This window comes from Rattus norvegicus, chromosome 4 (genome assembly GCF_021556685.1).
Source record: "Rattus norvegicus strain SHRSP/BbbUtx chromosome 4, alternate assembly SHRSP_T2T, whole genome shotgun sequence".
In the NCBI taxonomy this organism is placed as follows: Eukaryota; Metazoa; Chordata; class Mammalia; order Rodentia; family Muridae; genus Rattus; species Rattus norvegicus.
In genome coordinates this window covers 182,083,985-182,111,623 of record NC_141537.1, presented here as the reverse complement: position 1 = coordinate 182,111,623, position 27,639 = coordinate 182,083,985, and the positions used below count along the sequence as shown (strand labels likewise).

Sequence of the window (27,639 nt, the reverse complement as noted above, 5' to 3'; positions counted from 1 at the left end):
TGATTGAGAGCTATTTTATTTGAACACATTTCCTTCCATCGTCCAAAAAGACAAAATGAACACAGCTCCGTGGTTCACAGGTGTCAGAAGCGCAAACACTGTTATGGATATGCGACAATGCTGATGTGTGTGTGTGTGTGTGTGTGTGTGTGTGTGTGTCAATGCCATACTCCAAACTATGGACTCAGTACAATCTTTCAAACGAAGAAAAGTGTTAGTCATAACAGAGTATAATTCGAGAATTATCCTTTTCCATAAAAAATAACTAGGTAAGAAAACACTGGAGGGACAGAGAAACATCCCACCCTGAAGTGATACAACAAATCACATTTTCCTTTGCTTTGCCAGTGACACGCTATGGAAAGCACCAAGCAGCCCTACGGAAACACTGAGCACCCTGGGCTCTTCGGAATGGACCCTCTTTTTCATCTCATGGGCTTCCTGTAGGAATGGGTGAATATGGCTATGTCAAGTGGCAGCTAGCAGTCACTATATATTTCCTGTTGTGTTCCCAAACTGATGAAAGTGAAAAGCAAACACGTGTACTAAACCCAGGATGGAAACCACTCAACAGTCAGCAGCAAGGCAAACTCAACCAAGCCCAGTAACAAAGTATCCAAGGGAGCATTGTTCAGTTCCTCCACCCGAAAGTTTTAAAGGCAAAGGCATAAATGTATCAGCACTGAGCTTGCTCGTGCCAAATCTTTACCTGCTCTCCCTCCTCCTTCTTTAGAACCATCTGCAGGGCTACAGTGCTGAGTGAGTTCTAAATAAAAACATATTCAACATCATTTCTGTGTTTTCACAAACTGCGAAGTGCAAGGATTATAAAAAGTAGTTAACTTTTAAAATAAAAGCGCACAGTAAAAAAAAAAAAAACAAAAAACTGAAGCATAGGCTATGACGTTCGGATTTAAGGACAAACAAGCTCCTGGGATTATTACTAAATCACAAGGCAGTGGGCAGATTGGGACACCAGACCGAGCCCACTGTGCCTGACTAAAGCAGGCATCTCTGATTCCCAGGTGGCTGAAATGAGAACACATTGTCACAGGGTCAGGGGCTCAGTCGGTGTCCCCAGACTAAGCTCTGTGTCACACCAACACTCAATGTTTCTGGTCACCAAGGAAGGAAGTTGATGTAGTGCACTGCTTCCAGAGATCGCAGCTCCTTTCACACAGACTATCTCTGAAGCAGGGTGGGAACTGGTATTCACTTCACTCTGTGGGCTGGCAGGGATATCGGGTAGCCCTGATTGACAGGCCTCCTGAGAGAGAGAGTATACACACAGACTCTGCACTCCTGTGTAAGGACGAGGCAGCCTTCAGCATGTTCCATTTTGCTGTGAAGCCCCTTAGATCAGCAGTGCTAAGCGAAGCTCATGAAACACCTTGACAAAGACATCAGGGCTCCTTCTATTTTCCTCTTTGGCCAAACAGGCTTGTAACTTTACCTGGAAATCTGAGGACTGAAGCCCTAATGATCTATAAATAACTGTTTATTAAAAAGAAATATTTTCCTCTGTCCTCCAGTATAGAGCTAAAGTATCCTCTCCTTCACTCTGCTTGAATGGAAACCTAAGGCATTTAAAATCGATGGGTTCTTGGCTATAGAAACATCAGAAAACAGGGGTCAAAGTCTCTTTGGTTTCACGATTAATCTTAAGCCTTTTCTGTTTCTTGCCAGCATCCCCAGTCTTCTAGGTTGACAGTATATCTTAGCCCAGGCTGCAGAAGTTATGGGTTCTTACACAGTCATCTCAGAACCTGTCTGGTGCCAAGGGAAGAAGCCTCTTGGAATAGGAGTGCACAGTCGGCAGGCAGCTCCCATGAGGATACTCCCTGACGCTGCCTGTTACACAGTGGGAGTCAGAACCCCTCAGAAGCATCCGAGGGTGGATAAGGCAACAGAGAATGGGAAGAAAATACAAAGTATCACAGAAGGAGTTGCCCGAGGAAGGGAAGGTTTTCAACCAATGCTATCATCCTGGCTGAAGCCTGCAATTGGCACCAGTTGAACTCCAAGTGCCCCCAGAATGCCCAGACAGGTAAAGGGCACAGGCGGACAGATGTCCTAAAACCCATCCAGTTCCATGACACGACTCTTCTCCAAGCATAGCTGGCAGCAAGAACAACAAACTTCTGTTGGGAGTCTGTGCATCTAAACCCTCATAGCCATGTCCTGCACACTGGCTACATGTCAAGTCTGGGTGAGAGCTTCCTGGATGTCAGTGTTACAACTTCATCTGGTCCAAGAATCTAGTTGCTGGCATTAGGAAATATGTCCAAAGATGGCTATCAGGAAGAGAACTAGTCAACAGGTAGACACCATAATGTGCTTTTAAGATGTGGCTTTTCACAAGACAATTGCCCTTCTTTGTCCACTGCTAACTCAACTTCCAGTCTCCTCTGAAAACTCAGGACTGGGCTGCGTGCAATGAGGATGCATAGGAACAAACGTAAGTTAGATTTTAAAGTGCAGTAATGAAATTACAGACTCCCCAAAATTCAATTCCACAGTGAATATAAATTAAATCCATTGTACCATATTGGTGAAGATTTCAGTTCAGAGTTTTTGTTTTTTTGTTTTGTTTTGTATTTTTTAAAGAACCCAGAAAAACAGTTTGAAAACTAATACATAAAGGCAGGCACAGTAGCAAGAGACGTGCAGTCCCAGCACTTAGGAGGCTGAGGTGAGAGATTCTCCAGTTTGGAGTTGTCCTGGATTGTAAGGCAATACCCTGTCTTAAGAGGAAAAAATGAGAGAGAGAGAGAGAGAGAGAGAGAGAGAGAGAGAGAGAGAGAGAGAGAAACAGACTTAGTGTTTGAAAACAGATGTGGCTGGAAATGGCCTATAAGCTTCCAACAGCATTGTAAGCAGGTTGATTGGATCCTGACAAGACACTAAGGACCGTCACCATCCCTCAAATAAAGACTGAGCTGCTAAACAGTTGTGCAAGTAAGAGTTTTATAACTAGGCTCTAAGGCTGTATTAGAGGCATGGCTATAAAGAAACCCTGAAGTGACTCCCTCATCGACACTGAAGACCTACTCGGGGTCAGCTTCCCTCCCCCACACCCAGCCACCAGGTGAGCAGCTGTGCAAGGAACTGGGAGAAAATCTGCCTGTAATTCTAATTATTTTTCTATGGAGCATACTTAAATATGCAAGGCGGCTGCCTGCAGCTGGTGTGGTTCCTTTAGCTGACTCCACTACAAGATAGCAGCTCTTCAATCAAAATCCCTGTAGGTGAGGACCTTGTTGCTGTTGCTGTAAGTGCTGGAGATTAAACCCAGGGGCCTCTTGTGCACGCTAAGTGGGCCCTTGAGTCTTTTAAGAAACACAGGCCCATGATTGACAGGTCCTTAGGCTACTCACCGCAGTTGGCAGGAGAGCTGTGATGCCAGCACCTCACTTCAATTCAGAAACGCCAGCAGAGGCCATCCCACATCTGTAAAGAACATCTCCCCTGCTTTCTAGCACCACATCAGCTAAAGTCACCATTCCCTTAAAAAGGCAAAACACAGCTATGTATCTAAGGCTAAGACCAAGCTAGGAGGAAACTTGGTGGAAATGTGCAAAAGTTGGGGTGGGTTTTTTTTGTCTTGAAACAAGAACTAAGTCACATATATTCAATAAAAGTAACTCACAAAGGCATCTTTCCTTACGCAGTACTCCCTCTCCCTTAAGACTCAGCTTATAAAATGTTTATAGCACTCTCCTAAGAACAGAGCCCTCATCTGCCACACACGAGATAAGAGGTAAGTCTGCCTTACACAGCATTCTCAATTGCACAAAGACTGGAAAGGCTGAGGAGGTGTCTCTCCATGTTTTTGGATGGACGGGCTGCCTGTGTGGATTCTGTCTGGCTCTATCTCTGTAGCAGGCAAGGCAACCGCAGCTTGTGGGCCCCAAGGAAAGCTATGTAGCAGCCAACACAGCGTCAGGAACTTACTTAGAGCATTAAGAGGCTTTTTTTTTTTAAGGTAACTCAAGTGTGCACAAAGTTAAAGAATGATAATTTCTAAATGTCAAAAGGTTGGACACGCCCGTCGGGGTTTCTGAAAGCAAATATAGGATAAAATGTCTGCCCAGAGAGCCTGGGTGACAGGGAACAGGAGACTAGAGGTGGGCGGATCCTAAAGCTTGTCAAACGCTGATCACCAAAAGGAAAAGTCCATACTGACGAGATCGCAGGTGACCTGAAGCAAGTGTCTTTAAAGTCATCCTTTCGGGACTCGCGTGAGGCCCTGGGTTCCATTCCCAACGGGAAAAACACAGAAGAAAGCCATTGCTACTGTGATCTTAGCTACTGACCTCGACCCGTTCAAAGCAGACCCCGGCAGTCTACTTTTAAGGGTGGGTTTTAGTTATTGGCCCAAGACTGCTTCGGTTTGGTTGAATACTTTTCGTGACATTTGTTCCCATGGTACAAAAAAACAATCTGGAAAGAATACGGTTGGTCTCTTTACCCCACGTTTTCAAGTAACTAGCTCAAGGAAGCTTATTTACAGCAGAGCCGTCCTCCCCACGTGACCTACGTTAGCCCACTTTGTCTCTTCAGGAGTCCATATTTCAAAGGCTTGCCTTTCGTTTTTTTCCCCCCTTGAACCAGATTTTTCTTTTAAGTACTGTTGAATCAGTCAGGTCTCTGCTTTATTGGGCAGATAGAGAGAGGAAATCAACAAGTTGTGTCCGAAGGCTGGGAACCGCCTGAAGGCTTCCCAGCTGTCCGCAAAGATGTTGTACTTGAGAAACACTCGGTGCTCCAAGCTGGTGGACAGGGTGACGTCCCTGCTCATAATGTAGATGCCGTCATTGTGTAGTGCGCACGTCAAGTTCAGGCCTGATTTGGACGTGTTCTCCTTCAGGTAGAGCCACTGCCGAGTTTCCGTGTTGTAGGACTGCACGGTGAGCATGTCCTCGCTCTGACTGCTCCTGCGGTTGGACCCCAGTTCGTGGAGACACCCGCCCACGATGTAGATGGTCTCCTCCACGGACACCATCTGCTGCTTGCGGATATGGACGTCGCAGGTCTCAAACAGCGTCCAGAGGTCAGCGGAGGGGCAGTACTGCAGGATGTTCATGTTGCGATCTGAAACACACAAAGAGGCTGAAGCTCACTTGGAAAGGCAGGGGTTTTCTAAGCAGATGGGGGCAGAGGTCAGCTGAATGCTCCCCCACTACCTTCCTCCCAGGCACCCCCTTCTTGGGGGAACCTCAGACCCACAAAGCCAGACATGGTGGCTCACACCTGTAATCCCAGCACTAGGAAATCCTAAACGGGGATCTTGAGTTGAGGGCAGCCTGGAAACGGGCAGCTTTGATTTGAACACGACTTGTAGATGCTGCTTTAGACAGATGGCTATGCTTAGATGCTGTACCTCAGAGTAAGACCCCATGTCTTCTGAGAGAAGCGTTAACCTCAGCAAGCCCTGATTTGCAGCCTACCTCGGGGCAAGCTCTCAACACTGTAGCAGATTCTGTGCTTTAATGAGAAGCTCTAGCTGTCAGAGGTTTGAACCCCAGTGACCTATGCTGCTTTACACAAAATGGAAAACCCCCCATTGTACAACTTATTACTTAGCAAAATGGTGGTACATCTACCTGGACATCCAGATGAGCCCCCCAGACTGGTGTCCTATCTGATTAGACTTGAACAAACAGGATTCACAGCACTGAAACATTGTTGCCTGCTTGGGAATGCGTGCTTGGGGGGTGGGGGGAGGATAGCACTGTACAACCCTTAGAATGCCCCATATGAAATCTCTCTCCACCGTCCTGCCTGCCCGAGCAGCCTACCTGCACTGCAATCTGCTAAGCCACAAGATCAGCCCAACATCCTCAGACCCTCAGACAGCCAGAGAATGTCTGACTACACAGAGGATAGGTCCAGCCCCCTGCCCTGTGTCTTGGCAAACCCTAAACCATGCCAAAACCCGACAGCCAGCAAAGCAGGTTTTCAGGGTCAAGAGACACAGGAAAGCCTCAGTTCCTGCAGATTCACTCATAGACCTACCTCCCAAATGTAGCACTCAAGACACAACAAGGCCCCACCTCTGGCCTGCTTTGGGGTCATGCAGAAACAGTCAGGACCAGGCAAAAGCTTTCTCTGTCATTGTTTTTTTAAACTAGTAACTACTTTCTTTGAGGGAAAGTTTAGTCTTGGGGGTGGTGGTGGGGCTCTTACCATCTACTTGAGAGCTGAAGTAAGAGGATTTCAAGTTCAAGGTTTGCCTGTGCTAACAGTGAGTTCAAAGGCTGCCTAGGCATCTCAGTGAGATTCTGCCTGGAAGCACATGTAAAAGGAAGGCTAAGTCTGTGGAGTACTTGCTAGTGTGCATGAGGACCTGGTGAGGTTCCCAACATCGCAGAATAAGGAAAACAGACAACGATGCCAGGAGGTTCAGCACACAGGGCTTCACTTTTCTCTTTTTAAATGACTTTTAAAACATTTTCTTTCCTTTTTCTTTTTAAAGTCATATGAGTACACTGTAGCTGCCTTTAGTCACACCAAAGGAGGGCATCGGAACCCATTACAGATGGTTGTGAACCACCATGTGGCTGCTGGGAATTGAACTCAGGACCTCTGGAAGAGCAGTCAGTGCTCTTAACCACTGAGCCATCTCTCCAGCCCCCTTAAAACATTTTCTTCTCTAGGAAAGCATAAATGGTCTAGCCACAGGGCAGGAGGGAAAAAAAGTAAGGTTATTAGCAACCCCCCAAAATCACATTTCTGTTTGTTATTGCTAAACAAACAACAAAAACTGTGAACAGCAAGCAGAGGAAACAGCTCAGGGTCTGGAGCCAGCAATGGACCGGCCCATAGCAACAGACCCTCCCATAGCAACAGATTCACCTACTGCAATGGACCCACAATAGAGTGACCCTCAGTCAGCCATGGACCCTCCCTCAACAATGGATCTACCCACAGCAACGCATCCACCCATAGTAACAAACCCTCCCACTACAATGGACCCAAAACAGCAACAGCCCCTCCACAACAATGAACCCACCCATAGTAACTGACCCGCCCATAGCAGGCGGAGGACCCGCCCATATCCACCCCACCTGTAGCTACGTGCAAAGAGCTCTTCAGTCAGGCCTGGCATGGTGGTACACATCTGTAATCATAGCGTCCAGAGGCTGAGGAAGAGGATTGCAAACTCAAGGCAGCCTTGGCTACACAGTAAGACCTTGTCTAAGAAAGGGAGGTACAGACAGAAAGACAAGCCCCAGAGCCAAATCTGACTCCAAGCTGCCAGGGAACTAGAGCAGGTCCTTAGTATGCGCTGGTCCCTGTGCCCACAAGCTTCCGGCCCAAGGGAACTGCCTTTCTGGTCCTCTCACAGGTCTGCATGTTACTTACAGATTAGATAATAAGGTCACTCTAGCAGATGGCCAAGGAGGGGTTGGTTAATCTACCCAGGACACCTGGTTGGGTCTCCAGCAAGCTCCTCTCCTCCTATCAACATCCTGTAGGTCTTCTTGGGTCTTCTGCTGCAAACTCCGTCCCTCTCTTCCCTGAGCACTGGCTCAGGCAGTCAGACTTGGTAAGACAATCTTTGGGTCTTGACAGTTAAAACAGATTCCTCTGCCCTTTAGAGTTGTTAGGGTTTCCTACTGAATTTCTGCCTGTTGTTTTTGTTGGTGGGGCTTTTTTTGTTTTGATTTTGGGACGCCTCATTCAGTTGATCTGCTAACTCCCCATTGTAGCCCATAATGGCCCCAACGTTGCAGCAATTCTCCCGCCTTGGCCTTCCATGTGACGATACAGGGACAGGCAACCTCCTGGCACCTCCATCTCTCTACTGTTTGACAAAGAACTAAAATAATCAAAATCTATTATAAAAGTCACAGGCCAGTCGGGTGTGGTGATGTACACCCTTCATCCTAGTGGAGACAGGTGGGTCTTTAGGAGTTGGGCTACACAGCAAGTTCCAAGACAGACAGGGCTACATAATAGAAAGACCCTGTGTCAAAAAGTCACGAATCATTATTTACTGAATTTCAAAAATCTCTTCTAAGAAGTCAACAGGATAAGAATCCAACTTAAGTCCTGGTTTTCTTCTTCTTCTTCTTCTTCTTCTTCTTCTTCTTCTTCTTCTTCTTCTTCTTCTTCTTCTTCTTCTTCTTCTGTTGTTGTTTTTTTGTTTTTGTCTGTTTGTTCCCCCCAAACAATTAGGAAGACCTGTTTGAAATGGGGACTACAGGAACTGTCAGGAAATGCTGGGAAAGCCAGACTAGAGGAGGGCTAGAGAGGACAGGCAGTGCCCAGCCCTGTCAGCTTAGAACACAAACACCCATCCAGTCCACCTCTGACCGCACAGCATGGTCTCTGGCATGGAGAATCCAGGACGGACATCATCCTGGGTGGCCCAAGTGAAGAAGGCACGCTAGTGGTCGCCGTGAAGCTCAAAACACACAAGAAGGGTTTTCCAGGTCAAATCTACAACCCAACTCAGCCAAGGTCATGGAAAAGCCAGGAAATCTACCAGAAGAACAGTGCCACCGGCAGGAGTCAACAGCTCCTGCATGAAGAGAAGCTGGCACACGAGTGTGTGTCATGTCAGCCACGGTGGATTCTGAATCGCTCGCTAAGACACGGTGGTGGCTCAGGCATAGAATCCCAGTGCCTGGAGGCTGAGACAAGAAGACTGAGCTACAGAGCTCTACACCATTGGCTGCGCCAGGGTAAGACCTGGCCTCAAAACACAAACCGCGTTGCCTGAAAGAAAGGAGAAATGTCCGTAGGTAAACAGCCTAGCTGTTACTTTCCTAGAAAAACAGAAACAAGGATATAGGACTTAGGCATGTCAGATGCCCATGCGTGGCTGTCTAAACCTGTGAAATCAATTGATTCTGCACCCTACGCCCCAGTGCGAATGGTGCAAGGCGCTAACAGAGGCAAATTATCTTGATTCCCAGGGGGGGCCATGGGAAATGACGGCATTTGAGGAGGGAAACAGCCCACGGCTTCTATCACACTCATCCCTCTGCTGCTGCCTCTTCTCAGATGCATAAATAGGCAGGCTGGCTACAGAGAGTAGACCCCCCTCCACCAAAAGCAAGCCCATATCCCCGACCTCTGCACTCACCAGAGAGACCTCATTTGAAAACACATCTGTGGTATAATTCACAAATACGCCAAACAGAAATGGTTCTGGCTCTCAAACCCAGCTCCAAGCATCAGTATTAGACAGAGATCCACAGAAGAAGCCACATGAAGACAGGAAGACATACATGGGGAAGCCACCAGACAGAGAGGGAAGAGGTGAGGAAGACTAGAGCCTTTGGAGTGCCCTGCTGAGAGCTTTCTCTCTTCCTCTCCTCCTAGAGTTATGTTCTACCACCTCCCAGGCTGGCCTTAAAGTATTGGTTCCCCCCCCCTCCATGTACCTTCCCAGTGCTGGGATTACAGGAGTGCACAATCACACCCAATTATGGGTCACCTCTCTGAATACTGTATTGGTGTCTGTCACTTACACAGTTGCATATGTTCACTTGTAGACCCAGAGTCACACTCATGCAGTGATCAGCAGGGCTAGAGAACTCTGCCTGCCCCATCACGCCATGAAGGAGTGGGACCCTTGCCCTTGCTACTGCATGCCAAACACACCAGCAACTCCATGAACCTAGTTACCCCTCTCCTTCAGCTGTGGGCTCTGCACACCAGACGCACCAAATTCAGAAGTGAACGCCCTTGGGCAAGAGACCACTTGGCGGCAGCCTCCTCAAGGAAGGCAAAGAGAAGGAAGGACACAGCTCTTCCCTGCATCCAGCAACATCCCTCTCACACAGCCATGATGCTCTCTACCCTGATGCCTAGGCTCTCTCTGCCATGCACAGCAGCACTGAGCTTGGGGACCATCTTTTTTTCCCACACTTCTCTAAAATGTCCATCACGCAGATGTGCACATGCAAACGATAAAACATGCTGCACAGGTCTAAAGAGTTCCCTTGTGCTCACACCCTTCCACCCCATGGGGCATAGGAACTGGCCCCCCAGATCTGGGCTTCAGGGTCTCTCTATCTGGTAAAGCAAAAGCAGGACTTAGCTCTGGCGTGGCACCAGGGAGAGAAGGGTACTTAGTTTACCCTTCTTTCCTGAGCTGTGACCCAAACCTCCAGTGTGGATAGGTTTCAGGTGCTGACCATAAGGCTGGGTTTCTAGCACAAAGAACTCTCACAATCTTTCATAATCCCCTCTTCCGATGTGAACAATGTCCAAGGCCATCAAAGGTCCTTCCTACCTAACCCATCGTGTCTTGGGGCTCACATGTTTAAGAAAGGTAAGCATAGCATAGATCATATGATATGTAAACTCACACTCAGATACATAGCGTCTCTGGTCAGTCCTGCCCCAGCCGGCCTGCTGCAGCTAATGCAAAAGCGGTTGACCGCCACTCACTCACCTCGGGTAGTATATCCACCGATGACATAAATCTTCCCCTTGCACTCGCACGCAGAGAACTCAGCCAGAGGGTTCGGCAGGGGAGCCACAAAATTCCACGCATCTTGTTCGGGGTTATAGCACTCCACGTTAGAAACGGCCTGCCCGCCGATGGCGTAAAGCTTCGAATTGACAGCCACAAGTTTGAAGTTAGATCTGAAAGGAAGACACAGACCGCAAGGTCAGTTCTGGCAGTGACATGAGGGTAGGCTCTCCAGCAGAAGGTGTCGTGAAGTGTCCCCGTCAGGGCCATTCCGCCTGGTGACTGCAGAGATGACTTCTCTGATGTTACTCTGGTACCCAGGACTCCACACTCTGTCTTGGACCTGTACAGGTCCCCCTCATATGAGACTGCAATAGCTACCTAAAGGGCTCATGCGTTCTGTTCCGTTACATGCAGTTCGAGATGAATTAAGGACCAGGAGGACACTGGAGTGATGTGCGGCCCATGACACTTTAAGTCCGGACCTGGAACCAGTCCCCAGCCATTCACCATGCTCATGTCACTGTGGTCTCCATGATCAACTGAAACAATTCACAGAAGGGTGTCTGGCTCACGGCTTCAAAGGATTTTAGCCTATCGTGACAGGAAGTGCTTGAAGAGTTCTTGGTGACAGGAGCAGGAGGCTGTCACGCCATAGTGACACAGATTGAAGGAACTAGGATGTAGCCATACGTGCCCTTCAAATCCCACCCTTTGTGACTGCATCACCCCTCACCATGAGACCCATACTCTAAAGGATCCACAGCCTCACTAAACATCCTCACAGGCTGAGGACTCGCGCCAGGAGGAGGGGGACAGGGACAGTTCACAACTTACTGATGCTAAAAGACCACAACGCCTTCCAGGGGTGTGCAGGAAAGAAGGCAGGGCTGGTTGGTTAAGAGCTCTGGCTGCTCTGTACAGGACCCAAGTTTAGTTCCCAGCACATACATGGCAACTTCCAGCCTCCGATAACTCCAGCTTCAGGGAATCTGAGTGCCTCTTCTGGCTTCCTCAGGCCCTGGCCTACCTGTGTCGTACCATCATACAGATGTGCATTTAAATACCTTTAAAATGAGAGAATACAGACTCGCCCCTCTGCTTTCTCCTCGCAGAGTAGAGGAGCCTCCTCTCTGAGGTACAGACACAGATAACTACTTATGGATAAAAGTGTTGTCATCAGCTTCAGACACAAGCTAAGTAAGAAACGGTTGGTTGTTTGGAGGGCGTCCCCACTCCTCAGCAGAGACACACCACAGGCATGTTCACAACCCTGCTACAGCACAAAGGCCATGTACCCCTAGGCTGGCTCAGCCTCAGCTCCTCACAACCAGCAGGACAGCCCTTCCATTTCAGGTCCTCATCTCTAACTCAGGGGAATCTCACCCCAGTAGCTAAACACACAAGCAGGAGACATTCTCGGCCCAAACCTTTCTACCTTGTGAAATGAAGGTGCCAGGCATGGCCCTTGTGTCTAACTCCAACAAGGATAGCACCATGAGGAATTACATCATAGAAAAGACAGGGGCAGAAGCAGCTAAGGAAGGCGAAGCCACAGCAGGAGCTGTGTAGGTGGGAGCGGGAGTCCCAGGCACAGTGGCGGAAGAACGACACTAAGAAATTACAGTTCTTTACAAGTGCCTGGGTGCATAAGAACTGTTTCATTTTGTTTTCCAGATCCGAGGGTGAACCCAGCGTTCCCCATCCAGAGCCTCAAGGCCATTAAATGCATCCAGCCATGCAGACAGATTTCGCACTGGTGGCAGCACCTGGGCGGTCCTTGATTGATGCTGCTTACTCTCCCGACTGCCAAATGTCCTTAGCATCCAACCATGAGCCGCTCTCTGCGTGTGCAGATCTGGTGAACCAAAGGTAATAACGTTCATAAACAAGCTCTAACCAGCTCTTAACCGACTCAGGGCGGTTTCACTTGCCAAGGGTGGGTACACAGATAGTAAATTCTGTAGTATCAATTCATCCTGCATGAATCTTAGGCGAGCAGGTAAGAGGTCTTTTTCTGAGACTGAGGATAGGCAGCTAAGTAAACAATTTCATCCCTCCAAACCCAATAAGCACAAGCTCTCATCAAGAGAAATGTTTATTAATGTTGGGTTTGCTTGCAGATGGGCTAGCCACCTGAAAACAAACCATTGCTAAATTTAGAGGCACATCCCCGAGGGCTCCAACTCCGGGCTTGTATGGAGAAATCTAAACTCTTCTAAACAGCTGGCTGACCTGGGACATCGACTGGAGCTCAGTAGATCTGTGCCTCAGTTTCCCCACCTCTCCAGTAGAGTCGAGCACACAGGCTACCCTAGAGGGAAGAGGAGCTGTGGTATTATTTTTAAGATTTCTTTAACTATGTGCATATAGGGGTGTATGCGGATGCACACAGGTGCCCATGTGACTATGAACCACCCAAGTGAATGCCAGGAACTGACTCAGGTCCTCTAGAACAGCAGCACCCATCCTATACCACCGCCAAACCATCTCTCCAGCCCCCCTTGGCTTTTAACTTGATTACATTTATTTATTGCGTCTCTCTCTGTGTATATGTGTGCGTCTGTGCATCTGCATGTTTGCAGGGGTGTACATGCTGCAGTGAATGATAGAAGTCAGAGGACACTTCTGTCCTTCAGTCCAGGGGTGGACACAGGTTGTCAGGCTCAGCAGCAACCCCTGAGCCCTCTCTCCAGCCCTGAGCCCCACTTTCTTAGCTCCAGGAGGACTGGCTTCTCAGCACAGCACAGCCTCCAGAATTCTTCGGTTTGTGCTCTCATCTACAAATCCCTGACAGTTCAGTTCCAACTTCTTAAAGCAACTCACACTTGTCAGCTCAGGAGCAGCAAGTGTGCCCCTAAAGCCACCAATTACTTCACAATTATCTCTTCCTTCATACTGACCCCTGACATACTGTGTTCAGGAAGAATGGTAACCGCAATACCAGATAAGCCTTTATTTTGTAACTGTAGATGATTCCCTTGCAATAAGTAAAAAGCGAGAAACACCAACTAGGCAGGACTGGATTTCCCTGAGAAGAAATGCAAAGTCAGATGTCTACAGAAAAATGTGCTCAGCCTGAGGCCCCAGGTTCAATTCCCAAAACAGAGGCAGGAGGTAAAGGGAGGGCAGAGACAAGAGGATCTTAGAGTTCAGAGAGGCCAGGCAAAGCCATACAGAAGACCCTGACACAAACATACACAAAACTAAGTGGTTTGTCACTGGGCACCTTTCATGTTTCAAGGTTTTAACCTTTTCAGGAGGTTAAAAGGGACCGAGAGAGAAAGAGAGAGAGAGAGAGAGAGAGAGAGAGAGAGAGAGAGAGAGAGAGAGAGAGAGAGAGAGAGAGAGATATGCTGGACTTGAACAGCATTTTCTTTTCTAAAATTACACTTATTCATGTGCGTGAACATATATACGGGCCATAGCACACATGAAAGGTCAAAGTGATACACGCCTTTGATCCCAGCACTCGAGGTTCAGAGGCAGTCGAATCTATGTGAGTTCAAGGCCAGCCTGGACTACAGAATGAGTTCCAGGACAGTCGGAGCTACACAGAGAAAACCCAGTCTCAAAAATCAAGAACTAAAAGATGTGACCTTTCTAAATACCTGTCCGCAGACTAAAAATCAAGAACTAAAAGATGTGACCTTTCTAAATACCTGTCCGCAGACTAACGGCTTTGCAAACCACAGCAAGAAGGGTGACACCAGAGCTGAGCTTGGCCCTTTGTGTAAAAAACAAGCTAAACTCACTGTGGAAATGGGGTCAGTAAGGAGACCAACCTCACTGAGATGCTGGAGTACTCTCAAAGTAATAACAAAGTAACCACAACACCTGACCCAGAAACAGGATTCCAGAAACAAAAAACGCAACAGTGGCTTGCTACAGACAATTCTGTTACTGTGAAACTCAAAGCTCCTCCCTAGGCCCATCCAGTCCTTCTGTCCTTCCTTCCCCTTCCTCAGCTGAAGTGACCTCTGCTGGGGACCAGGATGGAGAAGGGAGAAGTTGGAAAACAGAAACACTCATTGTGGCTCGTACAACCAACCACCTGTGGGAAAGTCAGAAAGCAAAACTCAAAAGCAATCTCAACTGTTGGTCAGAATCCGGCTGTGGCGGTTAAAACAGGCCTGCCGTTTTCCCTCCTTCCCTGGTGCCTAGCTGGGTGGGCTCTGCAGCCCAGGATAAAGACTCTCAAAGTGTTCCCAATTCAGGCTCCTCTGCCAGCACACAGCTGTCAGTGAGGCCTCTCTGGCCTTGCTGCATTCTCACACAAACAGGACCCAAGTCGGGAGCTGAGGAAGACCCTACAGACAATCTTAGAAATTAATTTTTTTTTTTTTTACAAAGGACGCCTGCAGTCAGTGACCAGTTCCTGCGAGCCGTCCCTAATTAAGGTGGGGAGGGAAGGCAATTTGGTGGTCCAACAGGCTTTCACATGTCAAAAGTCAAATCTGTGTTCAGACAACGAACCGGTGTTATACACCTGAAAAGGGGCCGAGAGAGAGAGAGAGAGAGAGAGAGAGAGAGAGAGAGAGAGAGAGAGAGAGAGAGAGAGATACTGGACTTGAACAGCATTTTCTTTTCTAAAATTACACTTATTTATGTGCGTGAACATATATACGGGCCACAGCACACATGAAAGGTCAAAGGACAACTCGCAGGAACCAGTTCTCTTCTTCTCCCATGCAGGTCCCAGGACTTAAATTCAGTTCATCGGGCACGGCAGCAAGTGCCCATAACAACTAAGATCCATCTTACCAACCTCTATGGTCATTTTCAAGCCCATAACTTCACACTACACCTTGAAAAGGAATTTCAAAAGTTCACGTCTAAATGTAAAAAAAAAAAGGCAGCATTGTAAGACATATGTTATTATCCGGGAAAAATTTCCACTTACTACAGGATATAAAAGGAGTCACATACAGCAAAGCCAGCTCAAAAGACAAAACTGTTTCATACAAGAAGCCACTCAAACCCAAAGCCTAGGGCCCAGGGTTTACATGACCAACCCTGTGTTCTGTTTGCTCTGTTGCTCTATTGTTGACGTGTTTAAATTGCCAACATTTAAAAACTGGGATACCTCATGCCGGGCCACTCCAACTCCTCCTCACTTCCACTACACAATAACCAGTGTGCTCCAGGGTGAGGAGTCCCATGCTGATATCACATATGGTCCCCACAGCTCCTACCCACACTCTACACACTGATATCACCTGCCCTGCCTCCCTAAGACTCCAGTTTCAAACCACACTTAAAAAAAAAAAGTGGGAAAATGTTGTGGCTTGCCCTGGAGTTATCTGTATTTTGATGCTAATTCCACTGCCCCAAGGACAGCTGCCTAGTCACTACTCAGGGCTCAGGTGACTTCACCAGAACCTTCTCCCATTTAATTTGTAAAATGCAGGATAGAATGAGGCCTGTCACTGGACGAGAAGGAAGGATGGGCGGGAGAAGTTTAAAGGAAGAGGAGGAGAGAGGAAGAGACGGAGAGTAGCCACGGGACGACATGGAGGCTGACGTTAAGATTCCATGCTGCACCTTTACAGGTTATTATGAATGTTCTTAAGGGATGGCTGTGTACTGGGCTTTGTTTGTTTAGGTGGACAATATATCTTATCAATTGGATCAAAGGTTATTGTGTTGTGTGTTCTTTCACGTGGCGATTTGACTTTGGGAGAGTGTATAACGACTAGAGACACTGAGCCGACTCAGAATTCGGATGTGTGCTTCTGGCAAGATATCTTGGGGTACTTCAGTGCCCAACCTAATGGAGGATAAAAGACAGCATTTTTCTATTTTTATAATTTTACAACAACAGGAAAACCCATCCAATACTGTAGTAACAGCCAGAGATTCACAGATCTAGCCATGTAAAACTGCCAATATGAGTGGGAAAGTGATAAGCAGGGGCTAGATGTTTGGCTCCGCAATTAAGAGCAATGCCTGCTGCTGTGGACTACCTGGGTTTGATTCCTAGCACCCAGGTCCTGGCTCCCAACCATCTGTCACTCCAGTTCATAAGGATCTGGCGCCCTCCTCTGGGACCTGTGGGTACTGCACACAGGGTGCACACACAGGCAGGCAAAATGCATACAATAAAAATAAATAAACCATTTTCAAAAAAGATTAGCCAATAGTCGGGTGGTGGTGAGACATACTTTTAATCCAGCACATGGGAGGCAAAAGCAGGAAGATCTCTGAGTTCGAGGCCAGCCTGATCGACAGAGTTCCAGGACAGCCAGGGCTACTCAGAAAAACTCTGTCTCAAAGATTGTTTGCTTGCAAAAATACAGTCAGTAAACATCTGCAAAGGATGATGTTCTGACGAGAGGACACCACATTGAAGATCTGCCCGCTGCATAGGGTAGGGAGGGCATCTCACCTTGACAGGAGAGGGGACTGGCAAAACCCAACACTGCCTATGAGAAAATTATAAGTCTTTCACGAGCGATTACGCAGCCAAAATATAAAATGTGTACACGCCTTGCCCTGCCCACCCAGAGATTCCTAGATTTTAACCTGGAACCAACTCATATGTGCCAAAGGCAGTCATACACAGAGACCAGGATGTCCAATACAGCGCCGTTTACAGGGACAAATGGATACCACCAAACAGCCCAGAATACTACACAAACAGGAACAAGTCAGAAGAAGCTAGCTCTCACACCTTTACTCCCATCACTTGGAAAGAGGAGGAGGACCTGCTTCTAGTTCAAAGGCAGCTGGGGCTAAAGAGTGAGGCCCTTTCTCAAAAAGGTGTGCTGGTATATGTCTCTAATCATAGCACCTTAGGGGTGGAGGCAGGAGGATAAGAAATACAAGGTCATCCTCAGATACACAGGAAGTTCAAGGCCATTCTGGGATACATGAAAACCCTGTCTCAAAAAAATTAATAAAATAATTTATTCGTTTAAAATAAAAATTTAAGGGCTGGAAAGATGGCTCAGCAGTTAAGAGCACCCGACTATTCTTCCAGAGGTCCTGAGTTCAATTCCCAGCAACCACATGGTGGCTCACAACCATCTGTAAAGAGATCCAATGCCCTCTTCTGGTATGTCTGAAGACAGCTATAGTGTACTTATATATAATAAATTAATAAATCTTTAAAAAAATATAAATAAAATTTTAATAAATAAAATAAAATGTATCATAAAATAAAACCAAAAATTATTTCAATACACATTTGTGAATACAAAAAAATCTAAGTACAGTAGTCATTAATTAGAAGAAACATTAAGTACCATAACAAATTTAGAGTGAAAATACATGGATATACACTCCACTTGAGAAAATACACACACAGCTCCCCGCCTAGAATGGCTAGTCACACCTATGTTGCTATAAGTACCTATGCATTTATAGTACCTAACTATGGCATGCATGTACAGATACATGTGGCTTGGCACCCTGCATTAATCACACATAGATTTACTGAGGGCTGAGTCACAAAAGCCCTGACCTCATAAGCACACTAGCCCATGGATAAAACATGTGAAACTGTGTGGAAACCAGCAGGTGGGACCTTCATGGAGGAAGCAGGTCCCCGGGTGGGGGTGGGGGTGAGGTGTGGGATGATGTCATCACGCAGGCGTAGGCAGGTACACGATAGAACGAGGCCTGTCACTGGACAAGAAGGAAGGATGGGCAGGAGAAAAGTTTGAGGGAAGAGGAGACAGAAACGGAAAGAACGGGAGACTGGAGGAAACTGGCAGAGAAGCTGCAGAGAGAACATGAAGGCTGACATTAAGATTCCACGCTGTTGGGGCTGGGGATTTAGCTCAGTGGTAGAGCGTTTGCCTAGCAAGCACAAGGCCCTGGGTTCAGTCCCCAGCTCCGGAAAAAAAAGAAAAGAAAAAAAAAAAAAAGATTCCACACTGTACCTTTACAGGTTATTATGAATGTTCTTAAGGGAGGGCTTTGTATGTTTAGGTGGGCAATTATATCTTATCAGTTGGACCAGAGGTTATTGCATTGTGTGTTCTTTCATGTGGCGAATTAAGTTTAAGAGAGTGTATGGCGGCTGGGACACTGAGCCACTACGGAATTGGGATGTATATTTCTGACATGGCAGCAGCCTGCCTTGGGAACTGGACGGGTAGAGAGTTTTTTGCCAGGCTCAGAGAGAGGCCTTCGGCAGTGTGATATGGGATGGAGCAAAGCGGGTGAGAGGCTTTGCTGACTGAGATTAAGATATCTGTCAGATATCTTGGGGCACTGCGGTGCCAGACCTAGAGCGGGTAAAAAGACAGCATTTTTTTAATATAATTTTACAATAACGAGGGATATTTTTCTTCTCTGTCGTGAGTTAACCACTCTGCTCCACTTTGCATTCTGAGCCATCATTCTTGGCCCCAAAAATATCTCCTCCCCTGACACCTGTTTTTCCTAGTGTCTCAGCCAGTCCCTGCAATGAAGTAATCCAGGGACATGTGGTGGTGGTTAACAATGTCAGTGTGACAGGATCTAGAGCCACAGAGACAAGCTGGAGGCAGCCTGTGAGGAATGTTCTAGGTCTAACTGAGAAGGGAAGACCCAACCTACCCTACAAGTGGGTGGCCCGTCCCACCATCTGGGATCCAGACTGCATACAAAGGAGAAAGCTGGCTGAGCAACCCCATCCCTCCTCCCTACATCCTGACTGCCACCCAGGCTCTGGCCACCCCAGGCTCTCACCACCTCAGGCTCTTACCAGCGTGCCTTCTCCACACTCTCTTCCTGAAGCTGCTTCAAGTGCTTGTCACAGCATAATTAAGGCAGGCACACTCACTTTTCAGTTTCTAAGGCAGATGCATGAGGCAGGAGCTAGAAAACAACTTGACCGTGTGTAAAGAGCACAGAAAGAACATTCTGAGAAAGACAGACCAAAGATCTGCAGCTAAAGAGAGACGGGTGAGAGGTCAGGACTGTGGCGCTGAGGACGGATGACATGCTGAGTCCACATGGACAGAGCTGGAGACACACAGGGAAGAGGTAAGACAGAACGTGGAACCTTCTATCTCCTCTTGGAGCACCACCATTGTTGATTCAAATTAAAGCTCTTAAAAAATATTTTAAAATAACACTTTTGATACTAAAAAATAACTTTATTATTTTGTTTCTGTTTGTTTTCAGAAAGCATCTCTAGCTCAGGCTAGACTACAGTTTCACCTGCCTCCGCTGCCTAAGCCCTGTGGTTGTGGGTGGGTTGCTACTGTATCATCTCAGCGATGGCTACTGTATCATCTCAGCCATGGCTACTGTATCATCTCAGCGATGGCTACTGTATCATCTCAGCCATGGCTACTGTATCATCTCAGCGATGGCTACTGTATCATCTCAGCGATGGCTACTGTATCATCTCAGCCATGGCTACTGTATCATCTCAGCCATGGCTACTGTATCATCTCAGCCATGGCTACTGTATCATCTCAGCCATGGCTACTGTATCATCTCAGCCATGGCTACTGTATCATCTCAGCCATGGCTACTGTATCATCTCAGCCATGGCTACTGTATCATCTCAGCGATGGCTACTGTATCATCTCAGCGATGGCTACTGTATCATCTCAGCCATGGCTACTGTATCATCTCAGCCATGGCTACTGTATCATCTCAGCCATGGCTACTGTATCATCTCAGCGATGGCTACTGTATCATCTCAGCCATGGCTACTGTATCATCTCAGCGATGGCTACTGTATCATCTCAGCCATGGCTACTGTATCATCTCAGCGATGGCTACTGTATCATCTCAGCGATGGCTACTGTATCATCTCAGCGATGGCTACTGTATCATCTCAGCGATGGCTACTGTATCATCTCAGCCATGGCTACTGTATCATCTCAGCCATGGCTACTGTATCATCTCAGCGATGGCTACTGTATCATCTCAGCCATGGCTACTGTATCATCTCAGCGATGGCTACTGTATCATCTCAGCCATGGCTACTGTATCATCTCAGCCATGGCTACTGTATCATCTCAGCCATGGCTACTGTATCATCTCAGCCATGGCTACTGTATCATCTCAGCCATGGCTACTGTATCATCTCAGCCATGGCTACTGTATCATCTCAGCCATGGCTACTGTATCATCTCAGCGATGGCTACTGTATCATCTCAGCCATGGCTACTGTATCATCTCAGCGATGGCTACTGTATCATCTCAGCGATGGCTACTGTATCATCTCAGCGATGGCTACTGTATCATCTCAGCGATGGCTACTGTATCATCTCAGCCATGGCTACTGTATCATCTCAGCGATGGCTACTGTATCATCTCAGCGATGGCTACTGTATCATCTCAGCGATGGCTACTGTATCATCTCAGCCATGGCTACTGTATCATCTCAGCCATGGCTACTGTATCATCTCAGCCATGGCTACTGTATCATCTCAGCCATGGCTACTGTATCATCTCAGCGATGGCTACTGTATCATCTCAGCGATGGCTACTGTATCATCTCAGCGATGGCTACTGTATCATCTCAGCGATGGCTACTGTATCATCTCAGCGATGGCTACTGTATCATCTCAGCCATGGCTACTGTATCATCTCAGCCATGGCTACTGTATCATCTCAGCCATGGCTACTGTATCATCTCAGCCATGGCTACTGTATCATCTCAGCCATGGCTACTGTATCATCTCAGCGATGGCTACTGTATCATCTCAGCGATGGCTACTGTATCATCTCAGCGATGGCTACTGTATCATCTCAGCGATGGCTACTGTATCATCTCAGCCATGGCTACTGTATCATCTCAGCCATGGCTACTGTATCATCTCAGCCATGGCTACTGTATCATCTCAGCCATGGCTACTCTATCATCTCAGCCATGGCTACTGTATCATCTCAGCGATGGCTACTGTATCATCTCAGCGATGGCTACTGTATCATCTCAGCGATGGCTACTGTATCATCTCAGCGATGGCTACTGTATCATCTCAGCAATGGCTACTGTATCATCTCAGCCATGGCTACTGTATCATCTCAGCGATGGCTACTGTATCATCTCAGCGATGGCTACTGTATCATCTCAGCGATGGCTACTGTATCATCTCAGCCATGGCTACTGTATCATCTCAGCGATGGCTACTGTATCATCTCAGCCATGGCTACTGTATCATCTCAGCCATGGCTACTGTATCATCTCAGCCATGGCTACTGTATCATCTCAGCCATGGCTATTGTATCATCTCGGCGATGGCTACTGTATCATTCAGCGATGGCTACTGTATCATCTCAGCGATGGCTACTGTATCATCTCAGCCATGGCTACTGTATCATCTCAGCCATGGCTACTGTATCATCTCAGCGATGGCTACTGTATCATCTCAGCCATGGCTACTGTATCATCTCAGCCATGGCTACTGTATCATCTCAGCCATGGCTACTGTATCATCTCAGCGATGGCTACTGTATCATCTCAGCCATGGCTACTGTATCATCTCAGCCATGGCTACTGTATCATCTCAGCCATGGGTACTGTATCATCTCAGCGATGGCTACTGTATCATCTCAGCGATGGCTACTGTATCATCTCAGCCATGGCTACTGTATCATCTCAGCCATGGCTACTGTATCATCTCAGCCATGGCTACTGTATCATCTCAGCGATGGCTACTGTATCATCTCAGCCATGGCTACTGTATCATGTCAGCGATGGCTACTGTATCATTCAGCCATGGCTACTGTATCATTCAGCCATGGCTACTGTATCATTCAGCCATGGCTACTGTATCATCTCAGCCATGGAAGTATCATATTGCCGGAGGCTGAGTGAAAACCTACCCACCCCCTAGTTAGTACCTCTGGAAGGGAGCATTCAGCTCTGCCTCTCACACTTCAGCTTGCCAGGATTTTTAGGATTTATTTTATGTCTATTTGTGTGCCAGTGTATGTAAGTGCCTGTAAAGACTGTCAAGGGGTGTCAGATACGGATGCTGAGCACAGAACAGCAAGCGCTCTTAACCTCTGAGCCATCAGAACAAGGTATGTTTCTGCAAATAATCTCTGACCTAAAGGTCCCTTTTTCCTGTTATGGACCTGGAAGAGACCACAGTGGGTCTTGGATGGCATCAGGGGGCCTGGTAAAAAGTACCTAGCCTCAGCTGGGTGGCAGCGGCACACAATTTTAATCCCAGCACTTGGAAGGCAGAAGCAAGACGATCTCTGAGTTCAAGGCCAGCCTGATCTACAGAGTGAGAATCAGGACAGCCAGGACTATGAAGACAAACTATGCCTCCAAGATAAAAAGAAAGAAAAAGAAAGAAAGAAGAAAGAAAGAAAGAAAGAAAGAAAGAAAGAAAGAAAGAAAGAAAGAAAGAAAGAAAGAAAGAAAGAAAGAAAGAAAGGAAGGAAGGAAGAAAGGAAGGAAGAAAGGAAGGAAAAGAAAGAAGGGGAGGGAGAGAGGGGTAAGGGGAGGGAAGTGGGGAGAGAAGAGTGTGTCTGTCCTGTGTGGCTACTCTTTCCACTTCTAGGACACTGGCATCCAATGTGAGATCTGAGCCTTCCTAATTGCTAGACTAGCGTTCTCCCACTGAGACACCTTTCCCCTACTCTTTCTGGTTTTGCTACATTATCCAGGCTGGCCTGGAATTCACTCTGAAGCCCAGAAAGAATTTTAACTTGGGATCTGTCTGCTTCAGCCTTCCAAGCAGCTGGGGCAACAGGCCCACTCTACAAGCCCTGACCTCTCCTCCAGGCCACTTGGGACTGCGGCCTTTACTCCCTTCCTCTTCCTGGTGTCTTCTTTCCCAGCTCTTCCTTTATTTGCTTCTCTATATTGCTTTCATTCTCTCTTTTCCTTACTTCGAAGGATGGGAAAGATGGGTGAGGTGGAAAGGAACACATCTTCTAACAGTAAGAGGGAGAAATTGAACAGTACACACTGGTTTTTGTCATTCCCTCACCAATGCCATCTGACAACCATTGACGTGGTAAATGTGTTACATTCGAAGTCATAAGTAACAGCTCTCTGAAGGCTGGATGGCAGAGGATGGCAGGTCTGCAAGACCAGCCTGAGGAGCATACGAAAATAAAGGAAAACCACCTGAACATATGCAGGAGGTTGTATATACATACGCTCTATGCTAATGTATATATGTATAGGTGTATGTGTACATGTAGGGTTTATATGTATATGCTAATGCTACAGTCACAAAGGACTCAGGCACCCAGACTGGGGTGTCTGAGGCCTCCCAGGTAGACAACAGACGCAGAGAGACAAGGGCACACCCATTCTGTAGCTGACCGCTCCAGGCTCAAGTTTTGGGTCAAAGATGATTGCTGTCTTAGGAGGTAATAAGAAACAAATGAAGAGAGAATGAAAAGAAAAGAGAATGCTCTATGGCGATCCCTTACATCGTCCTAGGGAGAGTGGATGCACTCTCTCCTACCCAAGTGAGAAGGATCTAAAGTCGCCATCAGCAACAACAAGCTAGAGTTACCAGTTACTGCTAGTGCCTCCGTAATTCTCAATAGCCTTCTCTGCAAGCTCTTCTGAGGCAGAAAAACTTCTTACCTGGGGCCTGCACATGTAAGAAGACCACTAGGCTAGCTGATACACGGCTTGTCTTCTTGGCAAGCCCTGGGCTCACTGGGAACTCCACCAGAGGTGGAGCACTTAGCAGCACTAAGTGAGATGCCATCCATCGCCTCTGGCCAGGGCAATGAATGAAGGGTGCAGAACCCCCCACCCCCTTGCACTTACCGCTTCTGGTTCATGGAAGCCACCTGCAGCCACTCGTTGGTGGTGGGATTGTAGGAGTGTGCGGCCGAGATCTCCTGGCTGGTGATCCTGTAACCACCCACGATGAAGAGGTAGTTGTCCAAGATGGCTGAGCCGTAGCCCCTGACGTTCACCAGGTCGGGGGGCAGGTTGTTGGCCAGGGGGAACCAGCGCTCTGTGGTCTCCTCATACCTAAGCATGGACGGGGGTTCCCCCTGATACGGGTGCGGAGCCAGGGGTCCCCCGAGGAAGTCCCCCAGGGCCACCAGGACCGGGGTCCCGCGCATGCGGGCCTCCCGCAACCTCTGCTTCAGGCTGCAGTCCCCGGGGGCCTGAGGCGGCGACAGCAGTAGCGGGAATTGCGGCTGGCACAGCACCTGGTGGAAGCGTAGCACCATGAAGCGCAGGCAGGCGTCCTGCAGGTCGGGCAGCCCGTACACCTGCGCCAGGCGGTACAGCTCCAGGCAGTTGCCCAGACGCACATGCGACAGCAGCAAGCGCAGCAGCGCCGTGACCTGCAGAAAGGACGCGGCCTCCACCATCTCGGCCAGCACGCTGGCCTCGGCCAACTCGTCCTCGCTCAGGCCCCAGCCCTCGCGCGCGCCGCCCGCGTTGATGAAGTCCAGCACCAGCCGCAGGCCCGGAGCGCTCAGGCCGCGCAGCTGCTGCACCTCCGGACCCACCTCGGGCCGCACGGCCTCGCGCATGCCGGAGCGGTAGAGAGCGCGGAAGTAGTCGCTCTGTTCGATCAATTTGCTCTTGCTCACCGGGTAGCAGCGGTCTTCCAGGCGGATCTGCACCATCTCCTCGGCCGACATGGCTGGGCCGCTGCGCCCGCCGCCCGGCTGCTCAGGCTCCTCCCCCGGGCGCACAGCCTCCGCGGAGCCCGGCCTGCGCTAGCGCTTCCTTCCTTCCGCCGCTCGGGGCCCTGGGCTCAGCCCCGCCGGTGCGTCACGCGCCCTCGAAGTAAACGGCCTCTCTGAGTCTTTAATCCTTGTGTCTGTGTGGGTTCGTACGCGTGAATGCAGGTGCCGGGAAGCCGAAGGCGGCAGATCACCTTGCAGCCTGAGGTAAAGACGGTTGTAAGCTGCCCTACGCGGAAGCCGAGTCCTCCTGTCCTCCGCAGCAGCAGTATGCACTCTTAACCACTGTCAAGCAATGTTAGGATACAAACAAACGCGTCGGTTCGCGGTGCTCTCCCCCTGCGCAAAAGTCATTGTACTTGATCTTCTGGTGTTTCCCGCAGCCCCACAGTCCCTGCCTGTGTGAGTTTTCCTAGGCCAGTCAGTACTGAGAGATTTTGCACCTGCAGTGTGATTCAAAGGTGCAATAACGGATTTCTGGGGCTAACGAATTTGTTAGAAGAGTTATCAACTCCATGGACAGGACAGACAGTCTTGCAGTGACTACCGGTCCTGCAGACAGACAGGAAGGCAGGCAGTGGCTTGGAGGGGGCTCCAGAGAGAGTTCAGACCCCAGCACCAGAGATGGCAGCAAAAGGGGCAAGTGGATGGAGATGATTGTCCCCTCTGGGTAGCACTTTCCCATTCTCATCCCAACCTACCCCCATCCCTGCCATAGCTGTTGGGAAAGGACATTTTTCCTGTGTTCCTTTGCGGGACACTTGGTTGGAAGGCTGGATTCCAAGGTCTGTAGTGAAGCATGGTGTCTGCCCCATGATGTCCCAGCTTGCATTCCTCAGTATTACTATATCTGTCGGCTGCTTCACCAAGAGGGGGCTGTAAGTCATTATAGTCTGCAGAATACACGCAAGGGTAAGGAGCTACGAAGTACAGAGAACATCCTATCAGGATTCTGCCTTCCTATGGGAAAGAGACACAACACACGGACCTGGGGTTTGCTATACTTCGTTACTTTCTTGGACACTCTGAAAAACTCAGGACACTAACTGCCCTGTGATTGACAGGCCTGGAATCGTTCTTGGCAGGTTTCTGTTCCCCATCCGTCACTCTTGGTGTTTGGGGTATGAGGAGGGTTTCAGGTGAGAGGCAAGGATCTAGTAGACTACAGCAAGGCAACGTGCCACGGCTACCATTAGACATTGGTCTGGGGGCTTCTGGGAAGGCCGACTTCAAAGAGGCTGGACCAGGCTCTGTCTGAGCCTCCATCAGCAACAAGGCAGGATTCAGTGAGTCACCAGAAGAACAGGCTCTTAGTCTCTGGCTCTTTAGAATCTTTACCAATGGAAGTTTTGTTTGCAGACCAGAGACACGCCTTCAACTGGTATTCTCTTGCCTTTTAAAACAAACCAGAAAGCCAACCTTTGAGAATGATTCTCATTAGAGAGGCAATTCAACCAGGGTCACATTACCACAGTGAGGTCAGCTGGACTGGAATCTGAAGTGTTACCTGACAACACTGGGCACTGGTCCTGCAAGGTTTTGACACCTGACAATATAGTGGGGCGTCTTAAAAGATCCAATGATCTTAGTAAGCCACACAGTGTTCTAGAAAGCTGGGCATAAAGACAAACACATATAAACTCCTTTGTTACAAAGTAGCGAACTATAGTTTCAAGGCTTCGTGAATGCATTGCTCAGTGTCATCATATTGAGTACATGGAGCTGTCATTGGTCATTAGACACTGACAATTTGTGCTCAAAGGCCTACAGCCTGGGAGGTCATAGCCCTAGGAGAGCTCACCACTGTTGCTTTGCTAAATGAATATGTTGTCAAGTTACTTCCTGAATACTTGTGCTCATATCCACAGATCAGTGCTGCCTTGGCCCAAGAAGTCTCTGTCTCTGGTGAGCAGAGAGTTCATCAAAGTGCTGGGAACATGTGACTAACAGCCCTAATCAGACTTCTGCAGCAACCCCTCCCCACAAGCTCAAGAACAACATGAAAAAAAAGGGGCTAAAAGCACGTAAGGGTGGGGGGGTAGGGAGGAGTGCTGTGGAATGTGTCTTCTGCACATGAAGCGGCGATCACACTCATGAGCTCACAGAACTGTAGTCTACACTAGATAACCAACAAGAAGAACGATCAACATTCCAGTAGGATTACGAGAGAGAGAGAGAGAGAGAGAGAGAGAGAGAGAGAGAGAGAGAGAGAGGCCATAGAGGGCCTGAAGTAGGGAGGGGATGTTCACTAGAAGTGTTTGGGGGAGGAACTAATCAGGGGAGGGTATGCTCCAGATACTTTATATACATGTGTGAAATTGTCAGAGTAAATTAATTCTAAAAAATTTATGCAAATTAACAAGCACATCCATATCATTAGCATACAAACTTTGTCTTAATAAATGGTAAAATTCTATACATATCAAAGAATTGTTTAAAATAAAATTCTTTGTGGTAAACCATCAGTGACTGTCTGATTTATGCATCTGCTATATGCCTGGGGTCAAGAAAACACTTCTCTGGCAAACTGAGCCACGAGGCACACACCTTTAATTCCAGAATTTAGGTGGCAGAGGCAGTCAGATCTGAGTTTAAGGCCAGCCTGGTCTACATAACAAGTCCCA

General features: G+C 48.1%; 1 protein-coding gene across 5 annotated transcripts; it reads right to left on the bottom strand.

Annotated features, from left to right (window-relative positions):
• Klhl42 (kelch-like family, member 42) lies at window positions 1-25,015 on the bottom strand. 5 transcript variants are annotated; one of them, XM_087658997.1, is made up of 4 exons: window positions 24,836-25,010; window positions 24,135-24,344; window positions 10,415-10,608; window positions 1-5,094 (listed from the first exon to the last, which is right to left on the bottom strand). In XM_087658997.1, exons 2-4 carry the CDS (start codon window positions 24,146-24,148, stop codon window positions 4,643-4,645), a joined length of 660 nt encoding a protein of 219 aa, XP_087515123.1. In that variant the 5' UTR covers window positions 24,149-24,344; window positions 24,836-25,010; the 3' UTR covers window positions 1-4,642.
• Window positions 25,016-27,639: the final 2,624 nt, after the last annotated feature.